This window comes from Mercenaria mercenaria, chromosome 3 (genome assembly GCF_021730395.1).
Source record: "Mercenaria mercenaria strain notata chromosome 3, MADL_Memer_1, whole genome shotgun sequence".
NCBI lineage: Eukaryota > Metazoa > Mollusca > Bivalvia > Venerida > Veneridae > Mercenaria > Mercenaria mercenaria.
This window is the reverse complement of record NC_069363.1, coordinates 64,893,426-64,907,655: the sequence shown is the minus strand read 5'-3', so window position 1 is coordinate 64,907,655 and position 14,230 is coordinate 64,893,426. Positions and strand designations below refer to the sequence as shown.

Below are 14,230 nucleotides of genomic sequence, written 5' to 3'. Positions count from 1 at the left end.
TTGCCTTGATAAAATCTAGGTCGAGTTTGAACATGGGTCATCTAGGGTCAAAAACTAGGTCATATCTAAGAAAATGCTTGTTTTATCACAAGAGACCAATTTTTTGGTCCAATCTTAATGAAAATTGGTCAGAATATTTGTTTCCATGAAATCACTAGGTCAGACATGTTTTACACTGTTATGGAGTGTTTCTTAGGTGAGCGACCTAGGGCCATCTTGGCCCTCTTGTTTGGTTAAAGTTTTATAAGGTTTTTACGGGCAAAGCTCTAAAGCACTGAGAAAAGTCGAGCGCGCTGTCTTACGGACAGCTCTTGTTGGACTTGGAAATTGGTACAATTTTTGTACAATTCCATGTTTTGTCAAAACAATTTGACATGTGGCTTTGAAACTTTGAACACTTATTTGTCATCATGATTTATATTTGTAGGCAAGAATACATATCTCTGTCAACTATTTTGGCTGAATTGTGGCCCTTTTTTGACTTGGAAATTGGTTCAGTTTTCGTACAAGTCCATGTTTTGTCAAACTATTTGACATACATTTTTATTGCTTTGAAACTTTGAACACTTATCTATCATCTTGATTTCCATCTCTAGGCAAGAGTACATAACTCTGTCAACTATTTTGGCTGAATTATGGCCCTTTTTGACTTTGAAATCAGTTCAGTTTTTCGTACCAGTCTGTATTTTGCCGAACTTGTTTGACATATGGCTTTGAAACTTTGACCACTTGTTTACCTTCATAGTCTGCTTACCTAAGACAAGGACTTTGGCTCAGTTATGGCCCTTGTTTAGACATAGAAATTAGTTAGGTTCCTACCATTCAATATTTTGTCTATTAACTGTTTGATATATGACTTTGAAACTTTGAACACTTGCTTACCAACATGGTCACACATTGCCATATAGTGCAAGACTAAACCAATTCAAACAAATGCAGTTACATTGTTTGTCTTATCTGTTCCTTTTCTTTTGTCTGAAAATCTCAGGTAATATTTTGACCCTGTACTTCTATCACTGTTTCGAATAGTCGAGCGCGCTGTCAACAGACAGCTCTTGTTGTCTTGAGTTTTGAAGTTTCTTCTTCTTTTTTTCACAGCTTGGAAACCTTTTGAAGGTTGAGGTTGCTATTGGTAACGTGGAAACTGTTGTCAAGGCTGACAGAACAAGAAGTGTGCCATCTGCTGGATTTGACAGCATCATTGTAAATATTGAGACATTAAACTGAACAATTGTACTTTGTCCGGCAATTGCATTTCATTGTGCCAAATGTAAAGTAAAATATTTATTTATTATAGGAATGGTCTCTATCCGTCCTTTTCTGTCCACTCTGTATCTCCTAAACCCCTTGAAGGATTTTCATGAAACTTTGGACAAACAATCACCTTATCAAGACGATGTGCAGAACTCATGAGTCAGCCATGTTGACTCAAGGTCAAGGTCACAAATCAAGGTCTAAGGTTTAAGCCTTCCATTTTGTGTCCGCTTTGTATCTCCTAAACCCCTTGAAGGATTTTCATCATACTTGGGTCAAGTAATCACCTTATCGAGATGATGTGTAGGACTTGTAGGTCAGCCATGTCGGCTCAAGGTCAAGGTCACAACTCAAGGTCAAAGGTTTGAGCCTTCCATTTTGTGTCCACTCGGTATGTCCTAAACCCCTTGAAGGATTTTCATGAAACTTGGGTCAAATGATCACCTTACCAAGACGATGTGCAGAACTCATGGGTCTGCCATGTTGGCTCAAAGTCAAGGTCACAACTCAAGATCAAAGGTTTGAGCTCTGTATCTCCTAAACCCCTTGAAGTATTTTCATGAAACTTGGGTCAAATGATCACCTCATCAAGATGTTGTGCAGAACTCATGAGTCAGCCATGTTGGCTCAAGGTCAAGGTCACAACTAAAGGTCACAGGTTTGAATCTTCCATTTTGTGTCTGCTCTGTATCTCCTAAACCCCTTGAAGGATTTTCATAAAACTTGTGTCAAATGATCACCTCATCAGGATGATATGCAGGACTTTTGGGTCAGTCATGTTGGCTCAAGGTCAAGGTCACAACTCAAGATCAAAGGTTTGAGCTCTGTATCTCAGACTGCCTTTTCTTTCTGCTGCTGGCCAGGACCTTTCAAAACACTGTCATTTAATCAGAAAGGTCATACATTAGGAAATATGTTTTAGATTCCTTTAAAGACAGTGCTTCAAAAAGCCTTTATATTTTGGCCATTTTATTTTAAATAAACCTGTAATAATTCTGTTTAACTTTTTATGCTTTTGTATAGTTTATGATTTAGAAAATTTACTTTATTTGCAGACGCCAGGTCGTTTAACACATTTGTTGGGCCAAGGTGATGCCTCAATGAATCAAGAGTATGTTGTGTTTGATGCCAGTCAAGTACTTCCTTTGTGTTTACTTACATATGAAACAAGTTAATGTGGAATAATGTTCTCTTTTGGTCAACATATGTTGCAAGATTTAGTGGACAATACCTTTTACCAAGCCATGGTTTCAATGCTATGTATCAAGCAGTTCTTCAGATTACAATCAAGTCAGTGACATTAGTTGTATTTTCAGATATTTCTTAGAGACAAGATATATCTAAATTATTTATTGGAACTGATATATTTTTGTTAGTCAATTCTGTAGAAAAAAAATACAAAGGAGTTAATGTCTAGCCTTAGCATAATATGTTATACAGGAACAGTTTATTTAGATATTATAAGTCAATAATTTATCTATTATCAATAGAAACTCTGGTTTTATTTTTTTCCCTTTTTTGTTTACATGTCTGTGTACCATTTCCTATCCTTTGTTAAGAGAAGAATCTTCCTTTTTACAATAATCTCTCTCAGTAATGATCTGCTTTATTCGATTTTTTCTGTAACAGTACATTTGTACTTTGATATCAATTTATTGAGGTAGATAAACTACCTTGCATAATCTCATAGCTGCATTTGACAAAACAATCTTTATTAAAGTCTCTGTTAGTATTATGAAGATTATAACTACAGAGGGACAGACAAGTATTTTGGGGTTAGAAAAGGCAGGAATGACAAACGGTCAAGGAAACCTTTATGGAGCTGTTCAACAAAGAAGGGCAGTCTGGTCAATATTTGGACACAGATAATACATGTTTCAGCTGGCCCACTATCAAGCACATTTTCACTAACTTTGCATGGGTGATCTGGCATCTAGCCATTAGGTCTGAGTTTGAGTGTGGTAACAGTAGTACTAGAAGTGTTACTAGTTCATATGTAATAAAGTTTATGAGCAAAGTCAGCCAGATTCTGCCAAAATCACCTTTGCCTTTAAGTTCATGTAAAGTATGTTCCAAACAGATTTTAGAGAGGGACTCCTTCCCAGTAACTTCTCCCTTGGTTTGTGGAGGATATAGTCTTTATACAAAGATTTGATCTGAAAAGTAGACAAGGAAGAAATACAAGTTGTTTGGTTGTACTTTATTACAATTTTTATGTTTGCATTTTTGTGCTAAATATAGAGTACCTAGAAACTGTATTTTTATTCATGGGGGGCAGATTATATTTTTAATCAGGTCATACACTAACCATGACTTACCTTTGTCTCTTCTAAGTTTTTGTTTGTTTTTCTTTCCTATACTTCATTAGATTTTTGTTTGATATTTGTTGTATTTGAATGGAGAGTTTTTTTCAAGGCTGGCAGTTTTTGTCAAGTATTTTTAAAAGCTTTGATAGAAGACAAAGTTTTAAGTTTTTTAACTGGTGTCTCTCAAGGTGAAATGAGTATTAACAGACACTATAAATGTCTTTCCATTTTGGTGAATTAATTAATGTTTACAGTACAACGAATATAATTATGTCATTTTATTGCTGTTTGCTCTAGCGATTACATTGTATACAAACGAGGAAAAAGTAAAATTATTGCATCAGTATAATTATATATCTCTGTTTGCATTTTAGAAAATTTATGACTTGGCTGGTAAAATTTTGACTACCGCAGTTTCTTTAACCTTTAGCCTACGGGCGGCAAGTGATTTTGCCTTTGCGACCAGCGCAGACCAAGATCAGCCTGCACATCCCATGGTCTGCACTGCTCGCTATTCAATCAGTAAATTTTCAGTGAACACCCCTTTGAATAATTAGTGTTGCAGCCCAAATCGAATGATGGACCAGTCCATTATAGAAATTTAGCAGGGTAAAGGTTAAACCATATCCTATCATTTACCATAAAAGTGTTTATTCAAGATAACACATTTATTAGGGTGCTTTATGTAATGTATTATTTGTTGCAATAAATGCCATAATATAACTGTACAGATTTGTTGTAGTCTAGATTGCTGGAAATACATTCCATGCTTATAAGTATCATTCCATTTCATGAGACAAATGTCGAGAGTTACATGCTTGTGACCCTGTTTGACTTCAAACATTTTCGTTCTTACTTTATTAATATGTCTGCTGTCGTCTGCTCCATGAATATTTAATACACTTCCAACAAAAATCATAACAATGAAGGTCATTAGCTGGATTACAGTGATAGCTTTGAGCTTACTAGTATTTGAATCAGTCTCGAGTTCCCCTCCAGGAAAATCCAGTCATGATTTAATATGAGAAGGTATGACCTTGACCCTCAGTGATATTTGAATCTGTGGCCATCTTTACCACTTAACTGAGCTTCCCAAATTGTTTGATTTGCCTTTAAAATACAACAAAGATTTGTTTTGATTAAGGACATTATAGATGAGAATATATAACTGAAGTACATGTAATTAAGTCATGATATTCCTGTGAATATAAGTCACTTTCATATGGAAATATAGGGAATCATTTTTGATTAATATAATATTATAATTTATAAGTTATAAAATAAGATTTGTTTGTCCAAATGGTGGCTAGAGTTTATCATTTGTTTGGTTACTCATGTACTTCTACCATCATGAAATGCTAGCCCATCACAACCATCTTGATACATTAGCTCTTTTACTGGCCAGCAAGATAAATAATTGTTTTTTTAAATAACCAGATATTGTTCATAGAAAGGTTTGTACCTGTAAATCAAGTTTGTGACTGTGGCACTCTGTATTATCTATATGGCAGCTTGATAAACAAGTGGTACTGACCAGATTGAATAATGGACCAATCCATTTCAGAAATTTAGCAGGGTAAAGATTAAATGACTTGCCAAACTAACCTATTTATAGTACCCCACAGTAGCTAATATTGAGCCAGTCAGTGTTTTGCAGAGTTTGCTGTGTTAAAATCTATTTATATTGTCTGTGTTCAGCGCTTCCTGTGGGTCTGTCATATTTTTTTATTTTATGCAAAATAGTTTCAGTAATTCAAACATGTATTTTATTGTAACTTGTGACAACAAAGCTTTCAATGTTCGTTTCATTACACATGTTAGAACAAAAAACTGTAAGAATATTAACATGACACTCTTAATGGGTGAAGGTTTAAATGAATTAGTTTTTTATTTATTATAATAGACAGTATATGTTACGTCTTAATATTTTATCCCAGAGTTTGTAGTTTTTAAAACAATACAATGTTACAATTTTGCATGTTTAGTATGGATTGTGTCAACTCAATCTGTGTATTCATAGATGACTTAAATGTATGAAAATAAAGAGCAGATGATTTTAGTATACACATTTTCTTACTTTGAGAGTGTTTTTGTCTGATTTTTTTTCTGTTAACCTAAGGAATATGTTTTTTTTTTTTTTTTTTTTTCAAAAACATTCAGATGAGCAGTTCTTTTTTAATAAATTTTTCCTCAATTTCTACAGATTTCTAGGCAGTCTATAAATTCTTTATAAATGGTTTTGATAGGATTGGTGACGCAAAATACAGTTAAAAGTTTTGAAACAAGTGACAGTATAAGGATAGGCATAATTGATTATAGAACCTGTTTATGAATATGAAATATTAAACTGCATCAATTTTGAAAGTTTTATTAGACTGTATGTATCTAATAATAATCTTTTTTGATACATTGAAAAGAGTTTTTTAGCTGCTGTAAACAATACCGGTACCTATTGCAAATATCACAGTGAAAGCTTTTAATATTGATTCTTGAATAACTTTATTGATTCTTGAATAATTTTGTTGTCAAATCCTCACCTAGTTTTAAAACTTTTGTTTAGGGTTATTAAGGTAAAAATTTGAGAATTGTAGAAAAAGGTAAAGTTTCTTGTTTAACGTGGGTAGTGGACGAAAGTTCCCACCTGGAATGGATGGAAGAACTTATTTCCAGTCGAGCCCTCAGCAGATGTCATATTTATGTCTAGGCGTGTAATGTTGAGAACAATACCAGTAAGTAAATCACCCAGGATTGAACGCTAGTCTGGAATTGAACCAAACACTAGTCGGGTATCGAACTCCAATAAATTGTGTTATTAAGTCCAACTTGCTAACCACTGCGCTGCTGACTCTAGAGAAATTTTGTTAATTTATCACTGTTTTGTTGAGAAAGAAATGCCTTTCCGTCCATTTATATGATCTGCTGAATTGAGATGATATTAATCTAGTACAATGATAATTATATACATGTAGTCACAATTTTTATATACATGTAGTCAGAATGTTCACATTTTTTTTGTTGTCTTAGAGAAGGGGATAACTGCATTTGTCAGGTAGATCTGTACACTATTTACGTATCTTGTAAGAATTTATTTTCGATATATTCAGATTTTGCACTATATTTAACAGCAAATAATTGTACTGTTTTTAGTCGTATTAAGGTAGTTCTGCACATTTGATAAACTGGAAGTGATGGCGTGATGTCATTTATCCATATAACGTAGAATAAAGCCAGGATGTGAAATATGGAAATGAAAATCATTTTATGAACTAATGACAGCCCATGAGTGAATTCATTAAAGCAGCAACATAACTATCTTCTTAAATATAAAGTATGATATTAAAAAGTTTGACATGTTAAATAAGTCCTAATTATGTCTTAAAATCAGCTTGAAATGTGAGGACAAGCAAACGGACCTATACATTTTATTTCAGCATATTTTAGACCATATGTTTATTTACAGCTGTGAGAAGTTTCATTAAAATCTACATTTTAAAAACAATAATAAACTCAAAAATGTTATCAAAATTGTGATTTTCCCAGAGATTTCTGTTACGAAAACTTGTGTAAGGTTAATATTCCTGAAATCTGTCTAGCAAAAAAACAAGCACACAACCCAATGTTTTTTATTAGCTCACCTGTCACAAAGTGACAAGGTGAGCTTTTGTGATCGCGCGGTGTCCGTTGTCCGTCGTCCGTCCGTGCGTACGTGCGTCCGTGCGTCCGTAAACTTTTGCTTGTGACCACTCTAGAGGTCACATTTTTCATGGGATCTTTATGAAAGTTGGTCAGAATGTTCATCTTGATGATATCTAGGTCAAGTTCCAAACTGGGTCACGTGCCATCAAAAACTAGGTCAGTAGGTCTAAAAATAGAAAAACCTTGTGACCTCTCTAGAGGCCATATATTTTAAAAAATCTTCATGAAAATTGGTCAGAATGTTCACCTTGATGATATCTAGGTCAAGTTCGAAACTGGGTCACGTGGGGTCAAAAACTAGGTCAGTAGGTCTAAAAATAAAAAAACCTTGTGACCTCTCTAGAGGCCATATTTTTCATGACATCTTCATGAATATTGGTCAGAATGTTTATCTTGATGATATCTAGGTCAAGTTCGAAACTGGGTCACGTAGAGTCAAAAACTAGGTCAGTAGGTCTAAAAATAGAAAAACCTTGTGATCTCTCTAGAGACCATATTTCTCAATGGATCTTCATGAAAATTGGTCAGAATGTTCAGCTTGATGATATCTAGGTGAAGTTCGAAACTGGGTCACGTGGGGTTAAAAACTAGGTCAGTAGATCTAAAAATAGAAAAACCTTGTGACCTCTCTAGAGGCCATATTTTTCATGAGATCTTCATGAATATTGGTCAGAATGTTCACCTTGATGATATCTAGGTCAAGTTCGAAACTGGGTCATGTGGGGTCAAAAATTAGGTCAGTAGATCTAAAAATAGAAAAACCTTGTGACCACTCTAGAGGCCATATTTCTCAATGGATTTTCATGAAAATTGGTCAGAATGTTCACCTTGATATTATCTAGGTCAAGTTCGAAACTGGGTCACGTGCGGTCAAAAACTAGGTCAGTAGGTCTAAAAATAGGAAAACCTTGTGACCTCTCTAGAGGCGATATTTTTCAATGGATCTTCATGAAAATTGGTCAGAATGTTTACCTTGAAGATATCTAGGTCAAGTTTGAAACTGGGTCAAGTGGGGTTAAAAACTAGGTCAGTAGATCTAAAAATAGAAAAACCTTGTGACCTCTCTAGAGGCCATATTTTTCATGACATCTTCATGAATATTGGTCAGAATGTTCATCTTGATGATATCTAAGTCAAATTCGAAACTGGGTCACGTGGGGTCAAAAACTAGGTCAGTAGGTCTAAAAATAGAAAAAACCTTGTGACCTCTCTAGAGGCCATATTTCTCAACGGATCTTCATGAAAATTGGTGAGAATGTTCAGCTTGATGATATCTAGGTCAGGTTCGTAACTGGGTCATGTGCGGTCAAAAACTTGGTCAGTAGGTCGAAAAATAGGAAAACCTTGTGACCTCTCTAGAGGCGATATTTTTCAATGGATCTTCATGAAAATTGGTCAGAATGTTTACCTTGAAGATATCTAGGTCAAGTTCGAAACTGGGTCAAGTGGGGTTAAAAACTAGGTCAGTAGATCTAAAAATAGAAAAACCTTGTGACCTCTCTAGAGGCCATATTTTTCATGACATCTTCATGAATATTGGTCAGAATGTTCATCTTGATGATATCTAGGTCACATGTGCTCAAAAACTAGGTCACTATGTCAAATAATAGAAATAACGACGTCATACTCAGTTGAACACTGGGTCATTTAGGGATAGGTGAGCGATTCAGGACCATCATGGTCCTCTTGTTTGCTGTATTTTCTAAGTATATTCTGAAGTTTTAAAAAATCAGGGTTTCACCAAATTGTACACAAAAAAAGATCCAAAAGTGCAGAACTGCCTTAAGAAATGTTTTATTTCAAATACTTAAAAGCAGTGTTAAATGTTTATGCATTTTTTTGTTTGAAAAGAAGGCAGTGTTGTATATCTGTTAATTTACGTTTAGTTGAAATTTTTGACAGGTTAATTACAGCGTTAGTAGTTCAGAATAGATTAAAGGCTGTTTGAAAACACTAACTTCCTGGTTGCGGATCTAAGTGCCAGATTCAAAGCATAGATAATGATATTTTATTCTATACAAAGGTTGTTTTAACAGGAGTTAATAAGTTATTACAGAATTATTATTATTAAATCTATTATTAAAGATATTGAATGAGCATTTCTTTCATATCAAATTATTTACATGAGTTGAATATAAAATTAAAATGGGAGGCTGTACTAAACATTTTATCAATGTAATGTAACAAGTTCTTCAAATTTAGTGCTGAAAAAAAAAACAACAACAGGAAAACTTGCACATTTCATTAACTTTGCTAAATATGACAAAGAGAAAGATTTTTTTTTTACTGTAGCCATAGAATACATATTTCAAAAATCTACATTATATATGTGTGTTTTAGCATTTTATATGACACTTTTTCATGCTCTGGCCAACCAGTCCTTTGCTATTCTGTTAATGTTATGTGTTATGCATTTATAGATAAAACTGTAATACTAAAGCTAAATATTATAGTCTATCAGAATTTTAAAGTTTGTAGTTTTCTAAATTTGTCAGTCACTGTTGAGGTCATTAAGTTTTACATGTTTCTACTTTTTGGATCTAGGTTTCACTTTAAAAAAAAAATGCTTTTTCCATTTCTAACCCTATACATATATTGTATCTTAGTTATTCGCTGTCTGTTTATGCCTCTAATTGGACACATAAAAATACAGAGAATGTAAAAGGTGGAATACTACTAACACTGTTTGCCTAATACTGAGATCTCATTTGGAACAGCTTCCTTCCCTTAGGTAAATCTAGCCCCATGTGGTTCTGGGATGATCTGTATATGAAAAGAATTGGAACCACTGTCTTTCCCTTGCATTGTCGTAAGTGGGTCTGAACACTTGGTTTTGATATATCTCTGTAATTCCAGCAGGTAGAAAGGTTTTGATTCCATACCTCATGTTTTTATTTTGATGTAAATAAGATGTGAAATCAATATATGTAGTCCTGTTTGGCGCCATATAACCTATACTGTGTTGGTGCGCCGTAAAACCCAAATCAAATTGGGTAAATCTAACAAGAGTAAGAAAACAAGAAAAAAAATTAGTTCCGCAACAAATTTTTTTTAAGTGGTATTAAAACATTGTAGTTTTGAAATACTATTCCAGATGCAACATGGTTTAACGATTACTGTTAAATATTATATTATAAATATTTATCACAGAAAGTGTAATTATAGAACATGCCTTTTAGGATTATTTAAGTTTATCAAAATATGAAGTTTGAGTTATTGCTGTCACTGCATATAGAATAGCATTGAGCTAAGGTTGTGGACCCCTAATGACATTCAGCAATTTTCGTACAGTTACGTATTCTCTGTATGCAGTTTCAGCAGTCCAGGCTTCTTGTTCATATGACCTACATTGGCAGTCGGAGAATGCTGAAATAGCATCATACAAGTACATAATCAGAAGTAAACTGAGAATTAACATTACAGGTCCACTACCATGAGTTAAAGACAATTTGGATAATGATGCTGAAACTGTTCTGAAAATTAGTTAGGATGTTTGAATTACATTCATAGCCAGGCTGAATCTGTACTATGGTCTTAAGTTATTTAGCTGAACTCGGTCTGAAATGCTGAAAATAGCTGGTTATATGACTAGGTAGGGCGAGAGCTGCTTGATATCAAGACCCCTAGTGTCTGTGCTTGAAAATTGTGTGGTTCCTCACCATATCTGTTAATGTAGTTATTACCTGTATTAAGACCACCCCTAAATTAAGACCACCATGCTCCAAAGACAACTTTTTTTCCAAAACAGATTTTCTATATTCCTCATTGCTGGAGACTCCTTCATACTTAATTGAAGTACATTATAACACTTGCTATTTTTTTCTTAATTTGAGCCGTGCCATGAGAAAACCAACATAGTGGCTTTGCAACCAGCATGCATCCAGACCAGCCTGCGCATCCACGCAGTCTGGTCAGGATCCATGCTGTTCACTAACAGTTTCTGTAATTCTTATAGACTTTGAAAGTGAACAGCATGGATCCTGACCAGACTGTGTGGATGTGCAGGCTGGTCTGGATCCATGCTGGTCGCAAAGCCACTATGTTGATTTTCTCATGGCACGGCTCATTTATCAGTTTAATTGCTCAGAGTTGTATAGTTAACCTCAATAGAATTGTTGTTCATTATATATTGAAGATAAATTTTATTTGAAGAGAAACATTTAATTGTGATATTTAATAGTGTCTTATAGCGACTCTTGTATCACATAGATTTATTTTTATTACCATATTTATTTTAAATTGTTATGTGACAGAGCCATTGTATTTACATTGTGTGATTTTCTGTGACTGAATAAACCAGAACATATTTAAGAGCGTGGTTTTTATTTGTTCATGCTTACAAATGCAAAGAATGAAAAAAGCATCAGATACTGTTCTTTGACATAGTCCTTGTTCCTCTTTTAAAAGATATGACTTTAACCCTTACCCTGCTAAATTTCTATAATGAACTCATCCATATTTCAATTTGGACAGTACCATTAACTGTTAAAAGGAGTGCTTACCAAAATATACTGACTGAATGGCAAACAGAGCAGATCATGATCAGACTTCAAGGATGTGCAGGCTGATCATGATCTACACTGGTCGCAAAGGCAGAATCAGTTGTGTTTGGCATGATAAGGGTTATTGCCATTCTTCAACATTTTTTTCAGTTTTTGGCGAGCCCACTTGCGGTGAGCTCGACATGGTCGTCACTTTTGATGGGTCGGCGTAGGTGCGTGCATCCGTCTGATTTTGTCCATACCATAACTTTGACATGCATGGACCAATCTTGTTTATATTTGGCATGAATGTTCACCTCAATGAGAAGGAATGTCATGCACAAACCCCATGTTCCTATCTCAAAGGTCAATTTCACAGTTGGAGGTCAAAGGTCAAATTGTGGAACCAAAATTTGTAGTCCTGTTTGGCGCCATATAACCTATACTGTGTTGGTGCGCCGTAAAACCCAAATACTTAAATAAATAAATAAATAAATAAAGGTCAAATTGAAGTTTGTCCGGAGCATTTCTTCTTCATGCATGGTGGGATTTTGATGTAACTTGACATGAATGTTCACCATTATGAGACGGAGTGTCGTGCGCAAGAACCAGGTCCCTAGGTCTAAGGTCAAGGTCACACTTGACAGCTGGTGGGCTCGACATTCTGCCCGTGGGCATACTTGTATACCGTAGTAATTTAACCAAATCAGTGTTTTTGGAGTCTTTATCACTTGTCTGTAAGTAACTGACAACTTCTCATAAATCAGCGGGAGGAAGCAAGACTTCTTAGGTTTAGACTGTAACCCTTTCATCACTTTGAAAGAAAAATATATGGGAAATAGAAACAAGAGGGTCATGATGACCCTGACCCTGAATTGCTCACCTGAGTGTTATGGGTTACATGTTTCAAATGTCAAACTGATGCTAAAATATTAAGAAAGTAGGTCAGTAGGTCACATTCATGGTCACTGAAAGTCAGTTTTAAAATCTGTGTGCGGAACTGTATAATTTTTTTAATGTAGTCCAGATTTCAAGGCTCTATCTTAAAAAAAACAAGAAAATAGGTCAGGGTCACAGTCAAGTGACCCTTAATTACTTGGGGTCATCAGTTAATTATAATTAAACAGTTGAGGAAATATGATCAGATAATTTTTGAAGTATTTTTATGCCCCCGAAGGGAGGCATATAGTTTTTGAACCGTCTGTCCGTCTGTCAGTCTGTCCGCAATTTTCCTGTCCGGTCCATATCTTTGTCATCGATGGATGGATTTTCAAATAACTTGGCATGAATGTGTACCACAGTAAGACGATGTGTCGCGCGCAAGACCCAGGTCCGTAGCTCAAAGGTCAAGGTCACACTTAGACATTAAAGGATAGTGCATTGATTGGCGTGTCCGGTCCATATCTTTGTCATCGATGGATGGATTTTCAAATAACTTGGCATGAATGTGTACCACAGTAAGACGACTTGCCGTGCGCAAGACCCAGGTCCATAGCTCAAAGGTCAAGGTCACACTTAGACATTAAAGGATAGTGCATTGATGGGCGTGTCCGGTCCATATCTTTGTCATCGATGGATAGATTTTCAAATAACTTGGCATGAATGTGTACCACAGTAAGACGAAGTGTCGCGTGCAAGACCCAGGTCCGTAGCTCAAAGGTCAAGGTCACACTTAGACTTTAAAGAATAGTGCATTGATGGGAGTGTCCGGTCCATATCTTTGTCAACCATGGATGGATTTTCAAATAACTTGGCATGAATGTGTACCACAGTAAGACGACATGTCACGCGCAAGACCCAGGCCCGTAGCTCAAAGGTCAAGGTCACACTTAGACGTTAAAGGTCATTTTTCATGATAGTGCATTGATGGGCGTGTCCAGTCCATATCTTTGTCATTCATGCATGGATTTTAAAATAACTACGCATGAATGTGTGACACAGTAAGACGACGTGACGCGCGTAAGACCCAGCTCCGTAGGTCAAAGGTCCTAAACTCTAACATCGGCCATAACTACTCATTCAAAGTGCCATCGGGGGCATATGTCATCCTATGGAGACAGCTCTTGTTTCCTATATAACTCTTATAAAAACTAAGTGACATCTGGGCAGGGCTTTAAATGGACCTTGGGTCATGATTTGAACAGTCTTAGTAAAGAACCACTAGACAATGCCACATGTAAAATATCTAAGCTCTGTGCCTGTCGGTTTCAGAGAAGAACATTTTTTTTGTTTTTCCTATAGAACTCTATGTAAATTCAAGGGACCACATGGCGGGACCAATATTGACACTTGGATCATAATTTGAACAATACTGGTAAAAGTCTACTAGACAATGCTACACTACATACCAAATATCTTAGCTCTAGGTCTTCAGGTTTCAGAGATGAAGATTTTTGAAATTTACAATATGTCATTTCTACAAAATATTTTTGAAATCCATCTAACAATTTCTGAGAAGAGGATTTTTAAAGATGGCAACCACAGTTCTGGATG

At 35.3% G+C, this 14,230-nt stretch overlaps 1 protein-coding gene across 1 annotated transcript in view; it reads left to right on the top strand.

Moving 5' to 3' along the window:
• The window catches only part of LOC128555922 (uncharacterized), a 106,457-nt gene extending 94,888 nt beyond the window's left edge, over window positions 1–11,569 (top strand). The window contains exons 17-18 of the mRNA XM_053539742.1: window positions 1,099–1,203; window positions 2,310–11,569. Coding sequence (XP_053395717.1) covers window positions 1,099–1,203; window positions 2,310–2,429 — 225 coding nt within the window. The 3' untranslated portion in view covers window positions 2,430–11,569. The remainder of the gene's footprint in view (window positions 1–1,098; window positions 1,204–2,309) is intronic.
• The last annotated feature ends 2,661 nt before the right edge of the window (window positions 11,570–14,230 follow it).